The sequence below is a fragment of the Panicum virgatum genome, chromosome 5K (genome assembly GCF_016808335.1).
Source record: "Panicum virgatum strain AP13 chromosome 5K, P.virgatum_v5, whole genome shotgun sequence".
In the NCBI taxonomy this organism is placed as follows: Eukaryota; Viridiplantae; Streptophyta; class Magnoliopsida; order Poales; family Poaceae; genus Panicum; species Panicum virgatum.
The window spans coordinates 29,329,522-29,349,603 of record NC_053140.1 but is presented as its reverse complement, the minus strand read 5'-3'; the positions used below and the strand labels follow the sequence as shown (position 1 = coordinate 29,349,603).

Below are 20,082 nucleotides of genomic sequence, written 5' to 3'. Positions count from 1 at the left end.
CGGGGTAGGGCGAAGCAATCCCCCAAGTTTCACCGATTTTCGTGGTCGTTTGTTCGAGATTCACCGTTTGAATCCAATTTCTCGGGGTTTTCTGGGTGCTACCGGTCAGACCGGTAGGCACGAACGATCAGACCGGTCCAGCGCACCGATCAGACCGGTCCATCGCACCGGTCAGACCGGTCCAGGCAGATCAGTTCTGCAGTTTTTCGGTTTTGCTTCCGATTTGCTTCTTGGTTTCGCTCGCTCGTTCGAGGCCTTTTGTGTTGGTTTAGCTTTTCAATAGCTACTCCAAACTTTGGTCAGAATGCTTGAGGGTTTGGGTGATTTTGGGATATATGCCGACGATTCGAATTTCGAAGAAATTTTGATCGGCTCCCATTCACCCCCCTCTGGTCGCCGGCTTCGGTCCCACAACTAGATTTGAGCATTCTTCTTAGCAGGGAAGTAAATTTCTCACTATTTATGCTGCGGGTGAAAATATCAAAGTTCAATAACTTTGTCAGTAACGTCACAGCTGCAGACACAGCCTGACTGACTTCTTCAGTGACTACACTAGGAAGGTTATCAAAGTCTTCAGAATCAGCTCTGGTACCTGTAGACAGTGGAAGTAAGAAAAAAAATTCAGAGATGCCCTTTACTTCAGTATAACACCATTTTGAGATTTCATGCATCAAATACTCTCGGAAAATGACAGCAAACTGTGGTGTATGACAATGCTACTAAATAATATTTTTTACTGAAGAAAATTCAACAGAAACTGCTTCACTAGCATCATTATTGGCTAACATTTTGATTTTGCTATAAATGCCAAGGAAATTTACAACACAACTTGCCATGTCATGTTTCATTGTTACCTATTACACCATACCAAATAAGACCATGGACCAAAAATGTTGATGTTCATGAACCAAAAATGAAAATATCGGAATATATCATGGTTGACAGCAAAATAAAATTCACTTTCTAATTGGTACTACAAGGTTCTATACAGATCAAAGAAGCCTATACAAATCTTGATGTTTTCTGGCAGTTCATTTCTGTGGTGATTACAAAACAAATAGGTTATTTTACGCTTTGAATAAAAAGTTATTGTAAAATCTTCATGGTATGTACAGAAATTCAGAAAGTCAGATATCCCTGCAGTATCATAAAGCTCATCAGTGCATACTAACTCTTTTCTAACAGTCCTTGAACATAACTAATCCATGCAAAAGATTAATGTATCCATCTGCACTATGCAAAACTGAATCAAGCAAGATACCATGAATAACCCCGATTTCCAGAATAGCTTCGATTACGGAACCGGTGCTAGTAGCAGTCATTGCAGGGGCATGTTGCTCCAAAGCTGCTAAATGCTCCAGTACACATCAGACTTTTGCTTGCAGACTTGGGGATCCTTCCTTCAGAACTTTGGTCAAGCGTAAAATAGCATCAAAATCCAAGATCATCTCACTGAAAACATGAAAAGCATCACATCATCACAATATTCTAAAAGGCACCGAAAAAACAAAGTGCTACATTTTTCCTTTTACGTACTTTCCACAATGTAATAAGTCCATTTTACCACCTAACTTACTGACAAATTTCAAACATTCACTCTCGACCAAAGTAAGAAAAAGATTAACATAAGACCCTCCAATATAAAAACCAGATTGAAACCATGAAATGATGGTTTTATGTGAGACCTCCGTTAATCAAAACCAGATCGAATAATCATGAATGATGGTTTTATGTAAGGCTTTGCCCGTTTGGTTATTCATATGGATTAACATTACCATGTCGAGAAAGGAAAACCAATCATGTTAGTGTTGACAACCAAAATTGGCAGCAGACTAGACCAACCGGTCTGACCAAGCGGTCTAACCGGTCTGGGCGTTGTAGTTGGTATGGCACGACCGACCGGTCTGGGCGCTATAGCTGGTATGGCACGACCGACCGGTCTGACCGGTCCAAGCAGAGTCCGAGTACAACTAGAGATTTTTATAGATTTATATCTGTAAACAGGATTTCTTGCGAGATAAGTCAACCCCACCCTATAAATATAAAGGGTCACGGCCCTTTATATTTATTGCTTTTACTTTTATATCCAAACCCTAGCTCTTTCAACCCTTTTCTGCTGTTATTCTTTCGTCTCAGCGACGAGTCATTGTACTTCTCTTCTGTATCACCCATGATTCATTAATTCAATCTATCGATAACCTTTTCCAAAGTAATCACATCAAATCATGATTAAAATACAAAGTAACATATTTCCTTGGCCCCTATAAGCCACTTGTTATGATATAAATGTATGTTTCTCCCCCTTCACAGATGAAAATCGCTTCCTTCATATCTAAATTTTTTTGTCCCTACATAATTGTTATTTTAGGAAGAAACTCTTGTCCCTGGATAACTATACCATATATTGAGTTCCCTCATGTGTTGAGTGATTCGAAGGACTAAAATAGTTTTACGAATATTAATCAATTTAGACATACTAACACAATAGGGTAGTTTCCTAATTGCAGACCTATTCTATTTGCAACATGTATGCATAAGACTTAAATATTACATATAGACCAATGGAAGAAGACCCAATGGTATTTTTATGAAGGTTTTTTGGTGTTCTTACCCCTACTTTGAAGTGCAATTGTGATTTTGCCCTCATTTTTTTAACTTTGTGATTTTACCCTTCATTTTTCACAAGTTGTTGCGGTTTTGCCCTTAATCTCTGCATATTTGCCCCTGTTTTGACCATTGATTAGGGGTAAAATTGCACTGATTTGTAAATAGTAAAGGAAAAAATCACAAAGTTAAAAAAATAAAGGCAAAATCACAATTACACTTCAAAGTAGGGGTAAGAACACAAATGCCCTGAACTATATAAATTCAAGAAGATGTAAAATAGGTAATCTTACACCAATTTCTAATATGTACGTGTAAACTTAAAAAGGCACTAGCTTAAATGAGAGTAGGAACTAAAGATTTTCTATGAACTAATAAAGTGAAAAAAAATGTCAGAAGCATAGCCATAAGGCTGTGATGAACCTGGCCATCTCTTGGTTTACAAATGTATGGGAAATGACACTGTTTCCTGTAGCTGTATCACCTTGAATACTCCTCTCAGCACTGGTTACATCCTCATGAGCATAGCTCTCCGGCTAACAAATTGAGTGTATTAGACTGCAGTGTTTCAATAAGCACCATAAGTACTGCTGATGTGCAAAGAAGCCTAACTCACCGCAGCAACCATGTTAATCCCCATGTCAAACATTCGAGAAAGTACACAAATCATCTGCATGGAATCTGTAAAGTTAGAACCCTAACCATGATAATGTAACAATGAAAAGTAAAACAGGTCATGTTGCTGCCCAATACCTTCTCTAGTTGTTTCACTGGGGTATTTGGATCCTTCACTGTATTTACAAGCAGTTCAAGTCCACCATCTGCTTTGATTTTCTGACATATGGTGGCACTAAAAAAGGACAGCAAGGAACATATAATAGTCAAAAACGAAGCCAGCAACTAACAAAAAACATACTAAACAGGGTTAAATAGCATCCCCACTATATCTGTGATAATATCATAAAAGCATTTTTTGGCTGTATACTATCACATGCAAAATACTTCACCACTATCCATATATGAAACAGTATACACTATTATTTGTTAGTATAGAACCAACATTACAGATAGCTAGGCTTTATTATCTGTTTCATCAGCTAGCCTGAACAAATATTAGCACAAAGTGCACTCAAAACAATCGAAAATCTTAGACTATTGTCAAAATGAACTTTATGAAATCCATATGGCTCCTAAAATTCTCAACATGCTTTGAAACACGCAGACTTTCTACCATTAGCCAAATGAGTAGATGCAAACAGACAGAAATGTATCTGTAGTTTCTAGATAGATACCTACATAATTAGAATGTGAAACTCAAGAAGATGATTCATAGTTTAACATGATAAGTCCATAACCTAGAGAAATGTATTACTGCATTATAAATTACAGCATCCAAAACAGAGTCTAATTACCATCTATATTTATACTAAACAATGTTATGCAGTATGATTGTGTTGATTAAAGAAGAACAAATGGATAATAATATACCTGACACTTAATTTTTCCAATGCATAAGCAGCAGCTTCTCTGACAGACACATCACCGTGTTTCAGCAGCTGAAGTAGAGGTTTAACAGCCCCAGCTTCCTTGAATGAGGTGCGCATATGTTCATTTATTGATGCATCACCTATCGCTCTAGCAGCTTTTTTAATTGCAGATACATCTTCAAGACCACCAAGAATCAAAACTAGCCTTGCAACACCATCAACCCATGGCAAAATGGTATAGAGGTCACTCTTTTCAGATCCAGATTGCTCATTTCCTTCATCATCCAACTCAATAGCTCCAACACGTGCAAGAAATTGCTGATTAGAGCGCCCTATCATAGCATTAATTTTAGCTTCGTCTGGCTTTGTATCCTTCTCATTGACACTCAAGCCAAGGAGCAGTTCAGTAGCACCGTATTTTGAGGGGCGAGAACTCCGTTGAATCTCAGATCCATCAGGAAAAGTGGGCCACGAATGAGGGAGAGGTTTAAAAGCTTTATATGCAGCTGAGCCAACCAAAGGAACCCGAATAAGACCCTCCTCTATTATAAGGCTGAGGTAATGATCATCATGGGCTAGCAGAATCAGCGAACTTCGAGCTTCCTTTCTAATAATCTTATAGTCATCTTCTTTGGTTTGCAAAAGATGAACCTATAAAAACAACCATAATGATTATTTTGAATGAATTTCAGGAAGTGCATAACACCAGGTGAAAGATACACTCTGTAGTCCGCCAAAACATTCCTAGACAATCGATCGAATACAGAAGTTAAAATTAGGCACATTTTAAAATATGAGCCTACATACTTAGATATTGCTGAAGTTCTGAGCAACATATCATCAGATGTTCAGAAGCCACGCATCATGGTGCTTTGATTAAAATGGCATATTAGGATTTAGGACCTCATTTACTCCAAGAGATTGATTATATATGTGACTCTAAGTGTACCAACCCTTATCATGGCTAATACTCAACTTCCCTCCCTAAAAGGAACGATCAAATTACGCTACGGCCACCCAATCTCGCGCCTCCCGCTGAGATGCCCACCACCCACTGCACCAATAAAAACGTACCCCAAATTTCGCCTGTGTAGAAATCAATGGCTCTGGATCATCCAAACACCATCCAACGGACCGAGATCATCCGCTTGAAGCGGAGACCCCATCGCCCGCGCGTCGCCCGCCCCTCCGCCGCGCCCCGCGTTCGAATCCCGCGCGCCGACCCGCCCGCGGCCGTCTTCCAACTCCTGCTCCGCCTCCGGGTCCCCCGCAGCCTTCTGCGCCGCAGCAGCCGCGCCGGCCTCCTAGACGCGCCGGCCTCCCGCTCCGCCTCCGGCCTCCCGCGGGATCTGGATCTGGCGCGGCGCGGGGCACGGAGGGAGGGTTCAGCCCGACCTGCGCCGCCGCCCCGCCCTGCGCCGGCTGCGGGCTCAGGCCGCCGCCGCCGGGATGCGCGCGGGCAGCGGGCTCCGGCTGCCGACGCCGCGAGCCCTCCTGCCGCCCCCCGCGTCGTCCGCGCCGGCCGCGGACTCCTCCGGCCGCCGCGCCGGACCCTGACTCCGCGCGCCGCCGCCGGGCCGCACCTCCACGCGCGCGGCTCCAACACCCGCGGGTTGAGGCCACGGCGGGCAGGGTGCCGTCGCTACTTGGCGAGGCCGCGTGGGTTCGCTGCCGAGCCACGCGCTCCTCCATTGCACATCCACATCCACATGCAGTTCTTCTCATTTTTGGCTCGATTTCTTAAATCCAAGCGTTTGGGGAGTTTTTTGTTGGTTTGATTCGTGCAAAGACATGTGTTGACGCTACTCCATGAGTTAATTTGATTGAATCAACACGAGCACGAAGAATCGAACCAATTTCATTTTGGGGAGAAAAACTGCATTCTTGCACGTGATCTGAAATTCCCAGAGTTTGAGTTCGATTTGAGACATGACTCTTTCGAGATAGTTTACCAACTCCATGGAGATCACCTATGCAAAGTTTGGGAGCGATTCGTTTTGATTCGGTCGAGTTTCGGGCGTTTTTCTCTTGCACCCGTCATCCTTCTCTTGCCGCTTCCTCCTCTGTTTGTTGCTCGCGGTTCCTCCGCTTCTTCCTCTGATGATTCTCATGCTGTCTTGGGAGCAGGGGGGCAGGAGGAGCGGGCTGCGACTTTGCCGGCCAAGGGCGCCGAGTGCGCGTGCGACGCCAAGGCACTGATGGTGTAGGTCTTCGATACGGTGGTCGCCCTCACAATCCTGGTGCTTATCGCAGGTATTGTACCAAACCTAGAGTGCTTCTTGCACTGCATTGAGCGCTGAGGCTTCGAATGTTTTATCGTTAACATCCTCGGGAGGTGTAGGATTGTTCAGTTCTGCGGTAGGGGACTGCTTGGGGACTGGGGTCCTAAAAGCGTCTGAGTTATTGGTTAAGTTTCTTTTGTTGTTGTTGATTCACGGCTGTAGAATAAACTAGCTGTGGACATTGACTTCCACATTTAGCTATAGTGTGTGGTCTGGTTCACATATATTAGTTTTGAAACTTTTAGTTGTACTGAGGAAGGAAGCAAAGAGAGCACAATTTTCAGATTGGTTAATTCAGAAATCAGATTATATATGCTCTGAGGTGTCGCTGCCTTTCTGCCCCACAAGTTTCCAACACGGTAGTTATGAAGTGCTACTTTATAGAACAATAAAAGATTAGGACCATGATTTTTTTAACATTTGTTAGAGTGATCTTGCAGATGCTTACATATCTAAAATAATTTAATATTTATGAGTTGCTGCACGATGTGGTGTAGTATGCCCTTGTCTGCTTCCTCACCTCATGGATTCAAGCATGTCATTCAGTTCAAGCTCCTAGCAATTGTGAAGACTAGGAACAGGAGTGATTTGTCTAACACTCTAACGTGATGTCTTTGCTCGAGGCAAATGTTGTGGTGATTAATCAGGTATTTTCATCAGTTTTAGGGGTTTCTGTGGTTGGAAAGAAAGGTTGATGGAAATGCTTCTTGTCTTCCCTAAGAATGTAATATGTGAATGGTTCCACCTGAGCATCAGCAATCCATCACTCAACTGATTGGTAAAAAATGTAATATGTACATGTGGTCATTGTATTATTTTTTTTGTTTTTGCATATTTCTTCCATGCATGTGATGTTAGTTCCAGTTAATTTATCAACATATTACATTGACATCTAAATTAAAACATATTCAATGTGTGGAATTGTATAGATGGACTTGTAAGAGAAGAGATGCAAGCTATTTGCTCGGGCTCCTGGTTTTATCACAACCCTGTATGCATTCTTTCTGAGTAGAATTATGTGATGCTGCACTTACATATGTTTGTTTTTTTCTCATTGCAAGAATCGTTGCCACATCACACCACCCTGCTGCAGATCCACGCCGGGGCCGCCGCAGATTGATGCCGAGATCCACCCTGCTGCGGATCCGGCCGGGGCCGCCGTCGTCCGCGCCACGCCGTCCTTCGGCTGCCGGAGCTCCACGCGTCGTCGGGACACGCAGCAGCACGCCCCGACGCACAAAATCCTAGAGGTCGTGGGTGCGGCTTCCAGGTCCAAGTCAGGTTAGAGAAACTTATGGTGTTGATATTAAAAACATGAGCAACTTATGCGAACCAAAATTTATACATTTGATACACCGATGCAGAACTTACACTAACCTGAAGATACCATGTTCTGGAACTATACTAACAAATACATACGTGATCCAGGGGATCATACTTGATATTTGTTTAACACAGTGCTAATGCCCGTTTCATCCATAAATCAATTTTGTTCCCTGATGAATGTAGTGATGCACTTTGCTTTCTCTCTATTTTTCAAATCCTGTATAATGCTCCTCTCCTTTTAATCTAATTGATTGATAAATGAATATATGTTTCCTGATTTGGAGGGCAGAGGTGTATATGCCTCGAATAATAGTTAAGATGCGGGGATCAGATTAGCTCATCACCCATGAAGATAATTTTGTTTTGGTTGATTGGTATGACAGGCCTACATCCAGAATCTTGAGATGATCCGGATGAAGTTGGAGTAGCTGGAGCACAAGCTCCATCGAGCCAGACAACAACAGGTGATAAGCGAGGCTTCCATTACTGAATTCCCAGTCATATGTTTGTTTGTTTTATGGGTCAGGTGATAATTCGGAAACGCGGGTCAGTTGCAGTTCCAAATATGAAATATTTGTCAATGTTTGCCTTACAGTGTTGTAAATAGGGAACTTTAGCTAATGTTTCAGTTGTGCAGAAGCTTTTTATGTTAAGATTGTTCTTCTAGCGGTGATTGGGTTCATATGTTCATTCAATTTCTGTAAAAACAAAGACTGAACAAAACTGGTTTACAAGTTCAGAGTTCAGATGCGGTTCAGTTTTAGTCCCTATTTCAGTTTCTTCCTCTTCAGTTAGATTAGTTTGTTCCTTCGTGATGTCACGGTGATGGAATTTCAGTTTCTGCGGTAGGACTGAGGGTTTGATACTTAATTTTACCTGTGGCAATCGTTCCATTGTTTTTCTTGTCTGTAAAATTGTGTCTTTTATGGTTCGCCACGCAAACAGTTGCATATCCTCAGCTACCATTAGCAGTTTACACAGTTAGAACACCCATGGTGGTGTTCTACGCTGATCTTTCTAATATCCTGCATTTGAGGAGTGCCTAAACGTTGGTTTATTAGTATCCTGAAACCGTTCAGATTCGGCCCTATTACTCTGTAGCTATTTTTTAATGTTTTATGCGTGCTTTATGGATAAGTGAGATGCCGACTCTTTTTTTCTGGATTTGGTCAGGTTAGGGAAATTCTCAGCCACATTAACAAAAGGGTGAAGCACATGCCTGAGATTCCACTGCTGATGCTGGATTTACAGAATCTGCTTCCTTAGCAATTGAATGGAACTTTTGCATATATATTGAGATGGAGTTTGAACGCCTGCCAACTGAGGTATTCTCTTTTCCTTTGTTAACCTCTAATTTTCTCTAGAGCTGCTTCACCATTTCTGGAAAAGTTAGCTGTATCACCTGATATCTTGACCAATATATCAAATGGTGCAGCTCGGCATCAAGGGATCATCTTGAGACTTGTGACAAAAGGTCAGTCATGTCCCTACTGGAGTGATCGCATTCTAACAAGCTGTGAAGTATTTTATCTGCCATTTTGTACTGCTGTGCGTACATTCTATAACACTTGAACGTTTTTCCCTTCTAAATTTGCTTCTATTGTCGGCCAGGCTATCCATAAGGTGGATGGCAATATTGCTTCAAAATATCAAGCAATAAGTAATAACTGAATCCAATGATGGTTTAATATTTCCTGACTTTTGCTTCCATACATTATTGTATCAAACACCACCTCAGTGGTATGTATTCCTTGCTGAATTAAGTAAAATGTATAGAACAAATTTTGAGACTTGGACATTTGAATGCTGTCAAATTCTACAGTATTGGATGTCCATCAGGACTTTCAGTTGCACAATCAGATCATGTTACTGGAAAACTACCACTAAAAGACGACATACTTGCATCAAGAAAGGAAATACAGAAAATGTGTAATCATGTCTGCACTGGACAAGCGCACACACACATTTTAGTTGTTGAGTGTACTGCCTGCATAATGCACCTGGCCTTCTCATGGTTTAATTTTTTGTTCAACCTCTTCAGCTAGGAATCTTGAATGTCATTCAAGCTATGAACTTTGCACCTGAGATTGTCTACCCTCTTTATTTATCTGCTGCTTCAGATAGGTATTCCATTTCAGAATTTTGTCTAAAATATATTGGAATTTTTATGTGGATTGACAATGATGCTAACCACTGTTTCAACGTAGTCAAAGAATCAGTTTCTAAGAAAGGAGAGGAGTTGTTAAAGCGCAAAGCATCAACTGTGAATTTAGAAGATCCCAACCTCATCAAGAAATTGTTCACGGTGTTTAGTGGTATGCATTTTCTATTTTTAGGATCTAGATCGATGTAGTTTGAATTTCAACCCCTTCGGTTTTGCTCTCTCAATTTGTGTATAAATATTTTGTTTCAAGCCTTGCTCTCTGATAGTGTTCTCTGTTGAGGCAGGTACTGTGGGTGCAGAAAATATAGCAATAATTTGAGTTTCATGATAGTGCTCTCTGTTTTTCTTCTTTTTTCAGCTTGATTTATGCTATTTTGTATGGCCTGGTTTCATGATGCACGTGAAAACTCGAGTTCTGGATGGGGGTTGGTGTCCTTCACTAAAGATGAATAAAGTAACTACAGGATCGATCTTGCTCTGCCATAAATATGTGGAAACAAGAAATGACATTGCTCCACCATAATTAATATATCTCAAACATAATTCTGATGTATGTCAACTGAATTTACGTGACTCTTTCCACCATAACTTATACTTTTCTGTCTATTTTACTCCTCACCGCTCTATGGACTTTACCCTATGGATGTGTTTGTGTTATCAACATAATACTATTTTCTTTGTGTGAAATTTGTGTAATCAACATAATGCTATTTTCTTTGTGTGAAACATATATTTGTCAGTTTGGACTATGGATCATGTGTATGTGTTGTTTGGTGTATGTTTAATTTACCCGTGGCGTTAGCACGGGCACCTAACTATCAACATTAAAGCAACAGCATAAATTGCAATTATTTGCACTGGGTCTTTGCTAACGTGGAACACAATACAACTTACCAATTTTGGAATCACTCCTGCTTCTACCAAAGCTCCATGATTAGAGGGACTCAAAGCTAAATTTGATATGATACCACCAGCAGCTTCTTTGACTTTTATATCTTCTTCATCTAGGTATCTAACAATCTTTGTCAGGACATCACTCCTCAGAATCTTGTATCTCCAGTTTTCATCAATAGAAAAGTTCCAAATGGTACACAAACACTGCTCCATCATCTGCAAGAGAACAGTATGTGCATAATACATTAGGTAATTCAGTACTCTCCCGACATGTAGCCTGGCTATCAACTATTTACCACACATGCCAAACATGGTAAGAGTCAGCTATACCATTTTACAGCAAACAGAGCAGGGAGAAGAGAATCTTGGAGTGTTGGTGATTGTATTTGCAGTTACCTCGGGGCTTATTGTAGATTTACACAGAAGACTAATGACTTCTTCCATTGCTCCACTTTCAATGGCCATCTTCCTGTATATTTGAACTGACGTTATGTTACGCAGAAGACCAGCAGCTGCTTCACGGGCTCGAGTGGACTCTGACTTCAGGAGGCTAATGATTATGACAATGCAACCAGGGAATTGCATTATCTCATCAATGCTCTTCCGGCCACCAAGAGAGTATTGATAAAGTGTGCAGACAGCATGCTCCCTATCACGAGTGTCATTGTCCAAACCAAGCAATCGAACAAAGAGACCAAGGTATGCAGATCCAGAACTCGTAGTACCAGTAGAGTAATCAACATCCTAACAAAATCAAGCAATGTATTGAGACAACAACTCTAAAAGAAATTGCAACTCAAGAAAGTTCATGCTGAATTCGCTATCAAAACTGCTAACAAACATGAGATTTTAAAAGGGGAAAGTCCATATGATTTTCACAAATTTGTTAGTTGCATTTCAACACATTCTCAAAATTACTGGAACACTCCATTTCTTGCTCAAATGGAGCAACAAATAGTCTGCTCTATATGAATATTAAGCTGATGGATAAGCATCTAGCATGGAGACACCGAACCGAGCCTAGCCATCATTGTAGAATAAATATCCTCATCAACATGCACAGCCTCAAAAATGAATTCAGAACGGAATCAAATATGCAGACATGAAGTATTATGAACATTAGAGTTCAGAATAGACAAACATACAGTTTTTTTATCCAAGACCATCAGGTAGGTTAAATTCTTCTTCCAGCTTAATGGGCGCTATGGAGTTTTTATTTATTTATTTATTTATCTGTTTCTTCCAGGAGATGGACACTACCCTACCCAATGTTCCTCACCAATTAGTCAATTATCACGGCCCAAAATGGCAAAATCATGAGGCCGGAATTTGAGCAAACACCTCCAAGGCGTGTGAGGACGGCCGCCGAAAGCTTACCTGTCCCGAAGGACCATCGCCGGCTGCGAACGCGCCTGCTAGGAGCCGGCGGCGGGCGCCACACGAGGCCTTGGCGGGAGTAGCAGGGAGGCGGTGGCACCGGAGGTGGAAGCGACGGCGAAGGTGTTGGTAGCGCGGCAGATGGGAGAGTGCAGGGGATGCGGCGGCGACAGCCGGCAGCATGGCGAACGACAGAGTGTTCGGGAAACAGAACACTGAGCTCCGCCCTCCGCGGCGTTGTGCCGTGGGTGGCGATAGGATTCCTAGGGCCTTCTAGAACAACAAACATTTCTCCCTGCCTCTAGAATACGTTAGAAATGGCCCGGAAGTCCTCCTATCTTGCGGCCCAAGTACGGCCCATATCCATGGACATACGACAACCAAGAATACTATGGAGGAGGACCGAGAAATTAGAGTTAAATATTAAGGTGGGTAATTTGATTTCAGCTGGCCGTATAGCATGGCTGCATCGCACGGCCGCTCTCGCTATCCTTGTCTTCTTATCTCTCACGTCTCTTCCTCAATGTTAACTCCTCTCTTTCCACCTCGACCTCAAGTGCTGCACAGGCGAGTGGCACCTGCGTGGCGCGGCGCCATGTGCTCGCGCCATCAGCCGTGGCGCTCCTTGTCATCGGCATCGTCGGTGGTGTTGACGCTTAGTAACAGCCTATTCTAAACATCAATTTGATCAAAAAATTATGAGAATTTATATTTCTTACACGCATTATCTATTAAATAAATCTCAAAATACACTTTACTCTTAAAGAATTGCAAGTTATATTTTTAAGGTGAAATGCAGGTTGTAAGCACACTTTAATTCGATATAAAATAACAGATAAAATCTGAGCACAGATTCAAACTCAAATGGACCAAAAGTAGCCTAACTACTCAAGTAAACCGGCTTAGGACAAAGTATGACACGTGCTTTGGACAAGAGGCGGGCCAGAACAGCCCACCAGAGGCAGTTGGGGGCGGTTGGCGCCATGGGCAGGCCAGCTCGACCACCCTTGTTGGCCGACCAGACCCATGGGCCCCACCGCCTTAACTTTACCACGTGGCTGCTCCTCACTGGCTCCCAAAGGTGGTTCTGTAAGGATTAGCTGTTGCTCGGTCGTGGCTTCCTCCTATAAATATGAGAGGGGGTGAGAATATGGACACACACAACTCAAGTGAAGCTCAACTCACTTCTTGCTTTAGCTCTATAAGTTAGTGAAGTTTAAGTCTAGGAGTCATCGAGTCCCCGGAGCTGCTCAAGAGTTCTGGTATGGGTTCTTCTCTAGCTCTCTTGTGTAATTCCCGGTCATTTGTAGTATATTTAAACTATGGTTACCGATATCCGTTCGATTTATACTCTGAATATTCAGAGTTATACTTCTTGATCTAGTTGCGTTATCGCTCAATGCTTGCATTGTGTTATCGCCATGTACTTGCGATGGTTAACATATTAGCTCTAGAACTTTGTCAACTGCTTCAGTATTTGTATGTTAGCTCTAACTAGAGTATCGCTTACTAATGTACATGTGGTCTCTAGACTAGTTAAGTGTTGCTAGACGTCGCTCTTTCCCACGGTTTGTAGAGGTGGGCGACAGGTGGTGACAGCCCTATTCGTGCCCAGTAATCCTCCACGTTCAGATTGGGGGTAGGAGTTGCATAAAGCCGTATGGTGTGGCCGGGATACTGCCGACCAGCTAGTAGTAGTCTCCCTCTTCCCTGTTGTACCAGTTTAATTTTCTGTTGATCTAAACATAAGATAGCAAAGATATAACTAACCTAGTACCTTTGACTTGAGCTGCTAACTTCTTCATTTCTCCCTGCCTATAGAATATATTTAGAGTTGAGTGCAACTTGTGTGTGTCACACTACCTCCTATTCAATCATTTATCTTACCCCTGTTTATGCATTTGAATATCCAATATAGATCAGTTCATTAACTAGCCTATGTACTTTCTATAGCCATCTTCCCTGCTGAAATATAAATGGCACCCCGGTATACTTTTGGATTAAATGCTACAATAGTATTCCGTGCGCTTGCGGATTCATTCGTGGTTCATGGAATACCTGTCACCCCCTTGGCGTCTGCGTCATCGCTAGACAACAGTGGTAGCATTGGTAGGCGCCAACAGGTGGCAAGTAGGGGGCGTTGGTGCCCCACCTTCGTTGCATCCCTCCCAGCGTGCAGGTCCTTCGACCTCTGACCCTTCATATCCTACAACAGTCGCTGCGTTGGCTCCAATGCACCTGGGTCGCGCTCTCTATCACCTCCTACCTCGTGCACCATGCCACCTCATGCTTCCAACCCTGTCATCACCTTGGAGGTTGTCTTGTTGCTGATCTACCAATGTCTAGGTGGCATTCAAGGTCGCTGACGATGGGTGAGTACCGTAAGCAGAGGTTTGTAGAAAACCCATCTAGATATTCGGCCAAGGATGTAACACGCAGTAGAGATCCCTCCCATGAAACGAATGGTGGACAAGAGGGTTTAAACAAGTTCGGGCCGCTGAGAAGTATAACATCTTACGTCCTGTGTGATCTTAATTGTTGTCTTTGGTTAAGCAAAGCGAGGGAGTCTGTCTCCCTTACATCTTGCCTATCTATTCTACTTATAGCATGTCTCTCCACCTTTGGATAGGGGCATTACCACCTTTGGTGTGAATGCGGCACCCTAGGATGGCGCCGGCATGCATGCGAATGCCCAGGCTTTGTGGGGCAGGCCTATTGCCGCCCAAGATCGTTCCTTAAGGAACTGTTTGGTTCGGTGGGTAGCACAGGTAGCATTGGCTCGCACACCTAGCATTGCTAGCATGCTACAAGTGCAACTGCGTGAATTCGTTTGGTTTGTGCTAGAGGTTAGCACAAAACAAAAAATTTTGCTACATGCACACACGCTTCCCTACCTAAATAGTGCACACATAACATTTATTGGCCTGTCAAAAATATGTTTGAGTAATTATTATACATGGACAACAAATCATAAGATTTCAATTACACTACCTAGCAGCAGCACAACTAAATTATTGCAACCCAGAGTCATGCAAACACAACCTTATTGCGGTAATAAAATAAATGCCTACACATGCAAAAGCACCGTTATTGATGTATTATAGAAATAGACCCACACATGACATACGGAACAAACATATGCTCATAAACGTGGTGCCAAGAGGCACCCTACTGCTATTTCATCATGCAGTGCATTCATGTCTTCATCTTCTTCGAGTGGCGATGTAGTAGCATGCACCTCTTCTTCAGCATCATCTTCATCCGGTACTGGCAATGTCACCTCTGCCTCATCCATATTGAAGTCTACATCATCGCTATCATTCTCTAAAATGAAGTTATGAAGCTGTAGGATCAAGAACACCGACTAGAGGGGGGTGAATAGTCGGTTTAAAATCTAAAACCAACAACACTAGAGAAATTTAATTAGTAACAAAGAAAAGCCATATGTCATGCTACTACTATCTCTAGATGAGTTTGCAACCTAGGGTGACAAGATACAAATCAAGCTCTAGTAAAGTAAATTGCTCAAAGTAAAAATAAGAATTAAAGTGAGCAAGAGAGGTAACCAAGCTTGACACAGGAATTTATCCCATGGTGTCGATGACTTGCCGATCACCCCTAATCCACGTTGAGGTGGATTCCAAGAATCAACCGCTCCTCTATCAAGAACCTCTTGATCTTGAGCCGGCTTGAATCAAGGAACCGCTCCACACCTCGATTCCACTAGAGTTGCTCTTCACCACTCCGGTGAGGTGAGCACAAGACCTCTCACAACCGAAATCGGGGCTCCTCAATAATCTCCTTGGAGGAGCTCCACGAAATCCTCTTCTCCAAGCCGTCTAGGGAGCGGCAACTCCCAAGAGTAACAAGTCGATGACGCTTGCTTGAAGTTTCCCTAGTGCCACAAAGCTCAAACTCTTGATGCAATGCACTAGGAAGCCCTCACACTCTCAAGAATGCAATCTCTAACCAAAGTGTGTGTGAGAGAGGGATGCCTTACCTCTATAGTGTCAAGTATGCAGTCCAAATGGCCAAGAGAGCCTCTCAATGGCCGGGCATTGGGTATATATAGACATCCCCTCAAAAACCAGCCATTACACTCTTTTCTGCGAAGTCGCGGACCGTCCGCAGTTCAAAAACCGGACCGTCCGCCGTTATAAACCAGTGAGTCAGAGTGCATTTAATGCGTGTCAGAACTATCCGTTATAACCCTGGCGTACCGTCCGTGCCCCAGGGGTGGACCGTCCGCAGTTATGTGTTCCACACCACCAGAGACAAACATCGTCTCTGGTACAACTTTGAAATTAGCTGGCGGACCGTCCGCTCCCCAGGTGCGGACTGTCCGCCGTTCATCCTTGAAAACCACCAGAGACAACAATGTCTCTGGTACAAATTGTCAAATAGCCGGCGGACCGTCCTCACCCCAGGGGCGGACCGTCCTCACCCCAGGGGCGGACCGTCCTCACCCCAGGGGCGGACCGTCCGCCACACAGATCATCGCCTCAACCAGAGAAAACACCCTCTCTGCTACAATTTGAGTTAGATCAGCGGACCGTCTGCCCACCTGGGCCGGACTGTCCGCCAGTCACATCTAATTTCCACCAGAGCCAAACATGCTCTCTGGTACGGGTGCGGACCGTCCGCGCTCCAGGGAGCGGACTGTCCGCGCTTGTGCTGTCAGCTCTCAAACTTGTTCTTTTTCAAATCTTGTCAAAGCGTCGTTAGCCCTCATGCATGCACCTAGACATTTTGAGCAAAATGGCACTAAAGACCCGTCAAGCACGAGTACACAATTCCTCTTGATAGTACGGCTATCTATCCAACAAATCCGGTCACTTTTCATCCACTAAATGCCTTGTGACCGGTAAAATACAAAAGCCATATTTTATACCTTTGCCTTGAGCCCGAGCTTTGCATATCATCTCCAAACTTCACACGTTCACAACCAAATCCCTTTCATCCGTGGATCAACCTATGCTCATTATCTCGAATGAAATTGTTAATCCACAAATTGTTGTCATTAATTACCAAAACTCGAATTAGGGGCCTAGATGCTTTCAGAAGCCCACAACAAGCCAAAATGATTTGTGTCTGTTTGCGTACAGAATAGTGAGGGAGACCCAATAATATGCGCCACTTCATCTTTAACACACCAAAAGATCGCTCTATGACCGATCGAATGGAGGAATGAGCTTGGTTGAAAATTTCTTTTCTACCTCGTGCTCGTGGCGCCTATTTCCAGTCATCTTGATGGTACCTCACTCCCTTGTAAGGTCTTGATGGTACCTCACTCCCTTGTAAGGTGCTAGATATCCTGAGCGGTTCGGGTATCCCGAGTCCACCAGGTAAAACTTGCCTACAAAAATTTTCCATTATTCACAAAACATATGTAACAGTTTACCGCAGCAATGACAACCCGAGCAAAACCATGGCCACATACCTGGGGGAGGACGAGGAAAATTGTCACTATACCTCTGCATCACCTCTTGTAGGACACTCCAATCATGTGCCGAACCAGGAATCCCAACTGCGACAAATGTGAACCTCCTGTCGAAGTCACATATTGCCTGCACATTTTGACTCTTCTCCTTGCTCCTATTGAAATATGGTCCAACCTTCTTGCCGGGCACGATCACTTTGACATGTGTTCCATCGATTGCTCTAATTGCATTGTTGAAGAAAGGCGCATACTTGTGGTCTACTATCTTGGGATGTACTGTACTGAAATTAGGGTCACTTGGTCGGATGATATCTTTAGCTAGGTTGCAAACACACTCTAACACATGCTCAAATTTCTGGCTTATCGTCTCCATTGACCGTGTAAATTTGTCCTCAGCTTGCCTAACAGGTTCAGGTGGCCGAATCATCCACAGGAACATTCCTAAGGCCTCTCTAGATGACATCCTACTTGTTGACAGTAACCCATAAGATTGGACAAATACATCATGAAGCATCTCAAATACTGGAGGATTCATCCTAAACATGTTGTAGCAAGATGTCTCATTGCGTAATGTCTTCTCTACCCACTCAATTCCATTTTCTTTGGCTACCCGATGGGGTTTTTTTTTCAAATACGTGTAATAGTACATACCCAGTAGTAACGCCTGGTGCATGATTTGCCTCTTCCTCTCGCTTTCCTCCAATAGTTCCTTCATGACCGGAATTACTTCATCGTCACTTCCAAACAAGTCAGCAAGAGCCTCCGAAACCGGATCAGGAGGCCCTGATTCAGCTGCATTTGCATAAAATAAATGAAATCAGAATGTTACAGTTGCACCATTTGGTACTGTTGCGCAGAAAATAAATGAAATCAGGATCCATGCTGTCAGAAAATATATGAAATCTGGAGCCATGCTGGCAGAAAATATATGAAATCAAAACTTGACTGACTATCAACAATTCACAATGCTTACTACTTGCTGGTGCAGGTTCGTTCCCCATCTCTGCCGCACCGTGAGTCCTTGCTCCGACTCCGTTCAACCCTCCATTGTCTGCTGTACTTGACGCCTGCACCGTCAACAAAAAGCCACAATTAGACATGCATAATAGGACATCAAATTGCATTTAAACTTAAGCAAGTAACAGCACAATATGCAGCAAGCACAAGTTCCAGTGGAATGAAACAAACATCATGACAGGAAACCCAACACAAGTTTTATAGGCATACATGACGATGACTAGGTTCAGTCACATCTACAAGCTTCATAACATAGTTGCCACCGCTAACATTACACAAAAGAACATATGAGTGCAACAGGTTCATAGGCACACATGGTCCCACATGATAGTGGACATAGTAGAACATAAACATTATTTAGGACGACATAAATAGCTACTCCGCATGCATCGTAGGATCAGCAAATGCTTTGTAGATCCACGCAAGATGCTCATCCGGCGTTTGCAAGTAGCAAAACACTCCTCGCCAATGTTCAGATTTAAACAGCTTGCTCAAGAAAAAGAATTCATCGCTGGTTCTTGAGATGCCACTTTGAACTACCAAATCCAAGCAATATTTGAGTGCATCAGCTTTTTCCTTTTCCTTGGTGTAAGGATCACCGGGGTGTCCGACCCTAGAGGGGGGAGGGGGTGAATAGGGTCTTTAATCGCTTTCTCTCCTAGGGCTCAATCTATTTGCATAAGATAAACCTAACACGTCCTACACATGCTAGTTATGACTAAGATTTATCTATGCTACTCTCTACTTACCCCAAAAGACTTGCAACCTATAGCCAATCCTAATCAAACTAACTAGGAAAGTAAAGGCACGCAAGATAGAGTAAATGCGGAAACGTAATATGGTTAGTAAAGAGGTAAGGGAGAGAATATGCAAACTCCCGTGAAGACACCAAGACACACGATTTAATGTGGTTCGGTTAGGACACCAAGTCCCTCCCTACGTCCACGGCCACTTGTCCAACAAGAACAAGTGTGATGCCGAGTCTCTTCGCTTGATCATCGTCTTGCGTTTGCCACCAAGGCTTCTGGCAAGCAAAGGCTAAGTGGCGCCAAGTCACCATGACAAGGCCACCGCCACCGTCTCTCTCAAAGCGTCACCAACGGCACCATCTTCACTATCGGAGCTTCTCACCAAGAGGGGTCTCCTTCCCCGCACAAAATGTCGTTGCCGCTCCACACCAAGTCGGAGGGTCACACGATGAGTACACAAGATGCTTGCCACAGCAAGGCTTTCACTCAAGCTTACTCTCTCAAGAGCTAAGCCTAACCAAGCACTAAGCACTCTCACAAGTGTGCTTAAGCCTATATGATGTACAATGAAGCTCTATGGTGGTTGGAGGTGTTCTTCAAGTGTAGTAGACTTCTCTATCTCTTCAGCAACTCCAGCACACACCAAATGAGGCGTGGGGTGGCATATATATAGCCCAAACCCCCCAAACTAGCCGTTGGAGGAAAGCTGACAGAAAAAGCTCGTAATGCCGGTTAATCCGAT

The 20,082-nt window shown here is 43.3% G+C and overlaps 1 protein-coding gene across 2 annotated transcripts; it reads right to left on the bottom strand.

Moving 5' to 3' along the window:
- Positions 1–465: 465 nt before the first annotated feature.
- LOC120707060 lies at positions 466–12,405 on the bottom strand. 2 transcript variants are annotated; one of them, XM_039991831.1, is made up of 9 exons: positions 12,135–12,405; positions 11,154–11,501; positions 10,758–10,973; positions 4,093–4,742; positions 3,358–3,454; positions 3,221–3,274; positions 3,028–3,140; positions 1,262–1,452; positions 466–592 (listed from the first exon to the last, which is right to left on the bottom strand). In XM_039991831.1, exons 1-8 carry the CDS (start codon positions 12,315–12,317, stop codon positions 1,368–1,370), a joined length of 1,746 nt encoding a protein of 581 aa, XP_039847765.1. In that variant the 5' UTR covers positions 12,318–12,405; the 3' UTR covers positions 466–592; positions 1,262–1,367. The 2 variants fall into 2 exon arrangements, with proteins under 2 accessions (XP_039847765.1, XP_039847766.1); XM_039991832.1 differs by lacking the exon at positions 466–592 and having other exon boundaries at positions 1,303–1,452; positions 3,089–3,140.
- Positions 12,406–20,082: the final 7,677 nt, after the last annotated feature.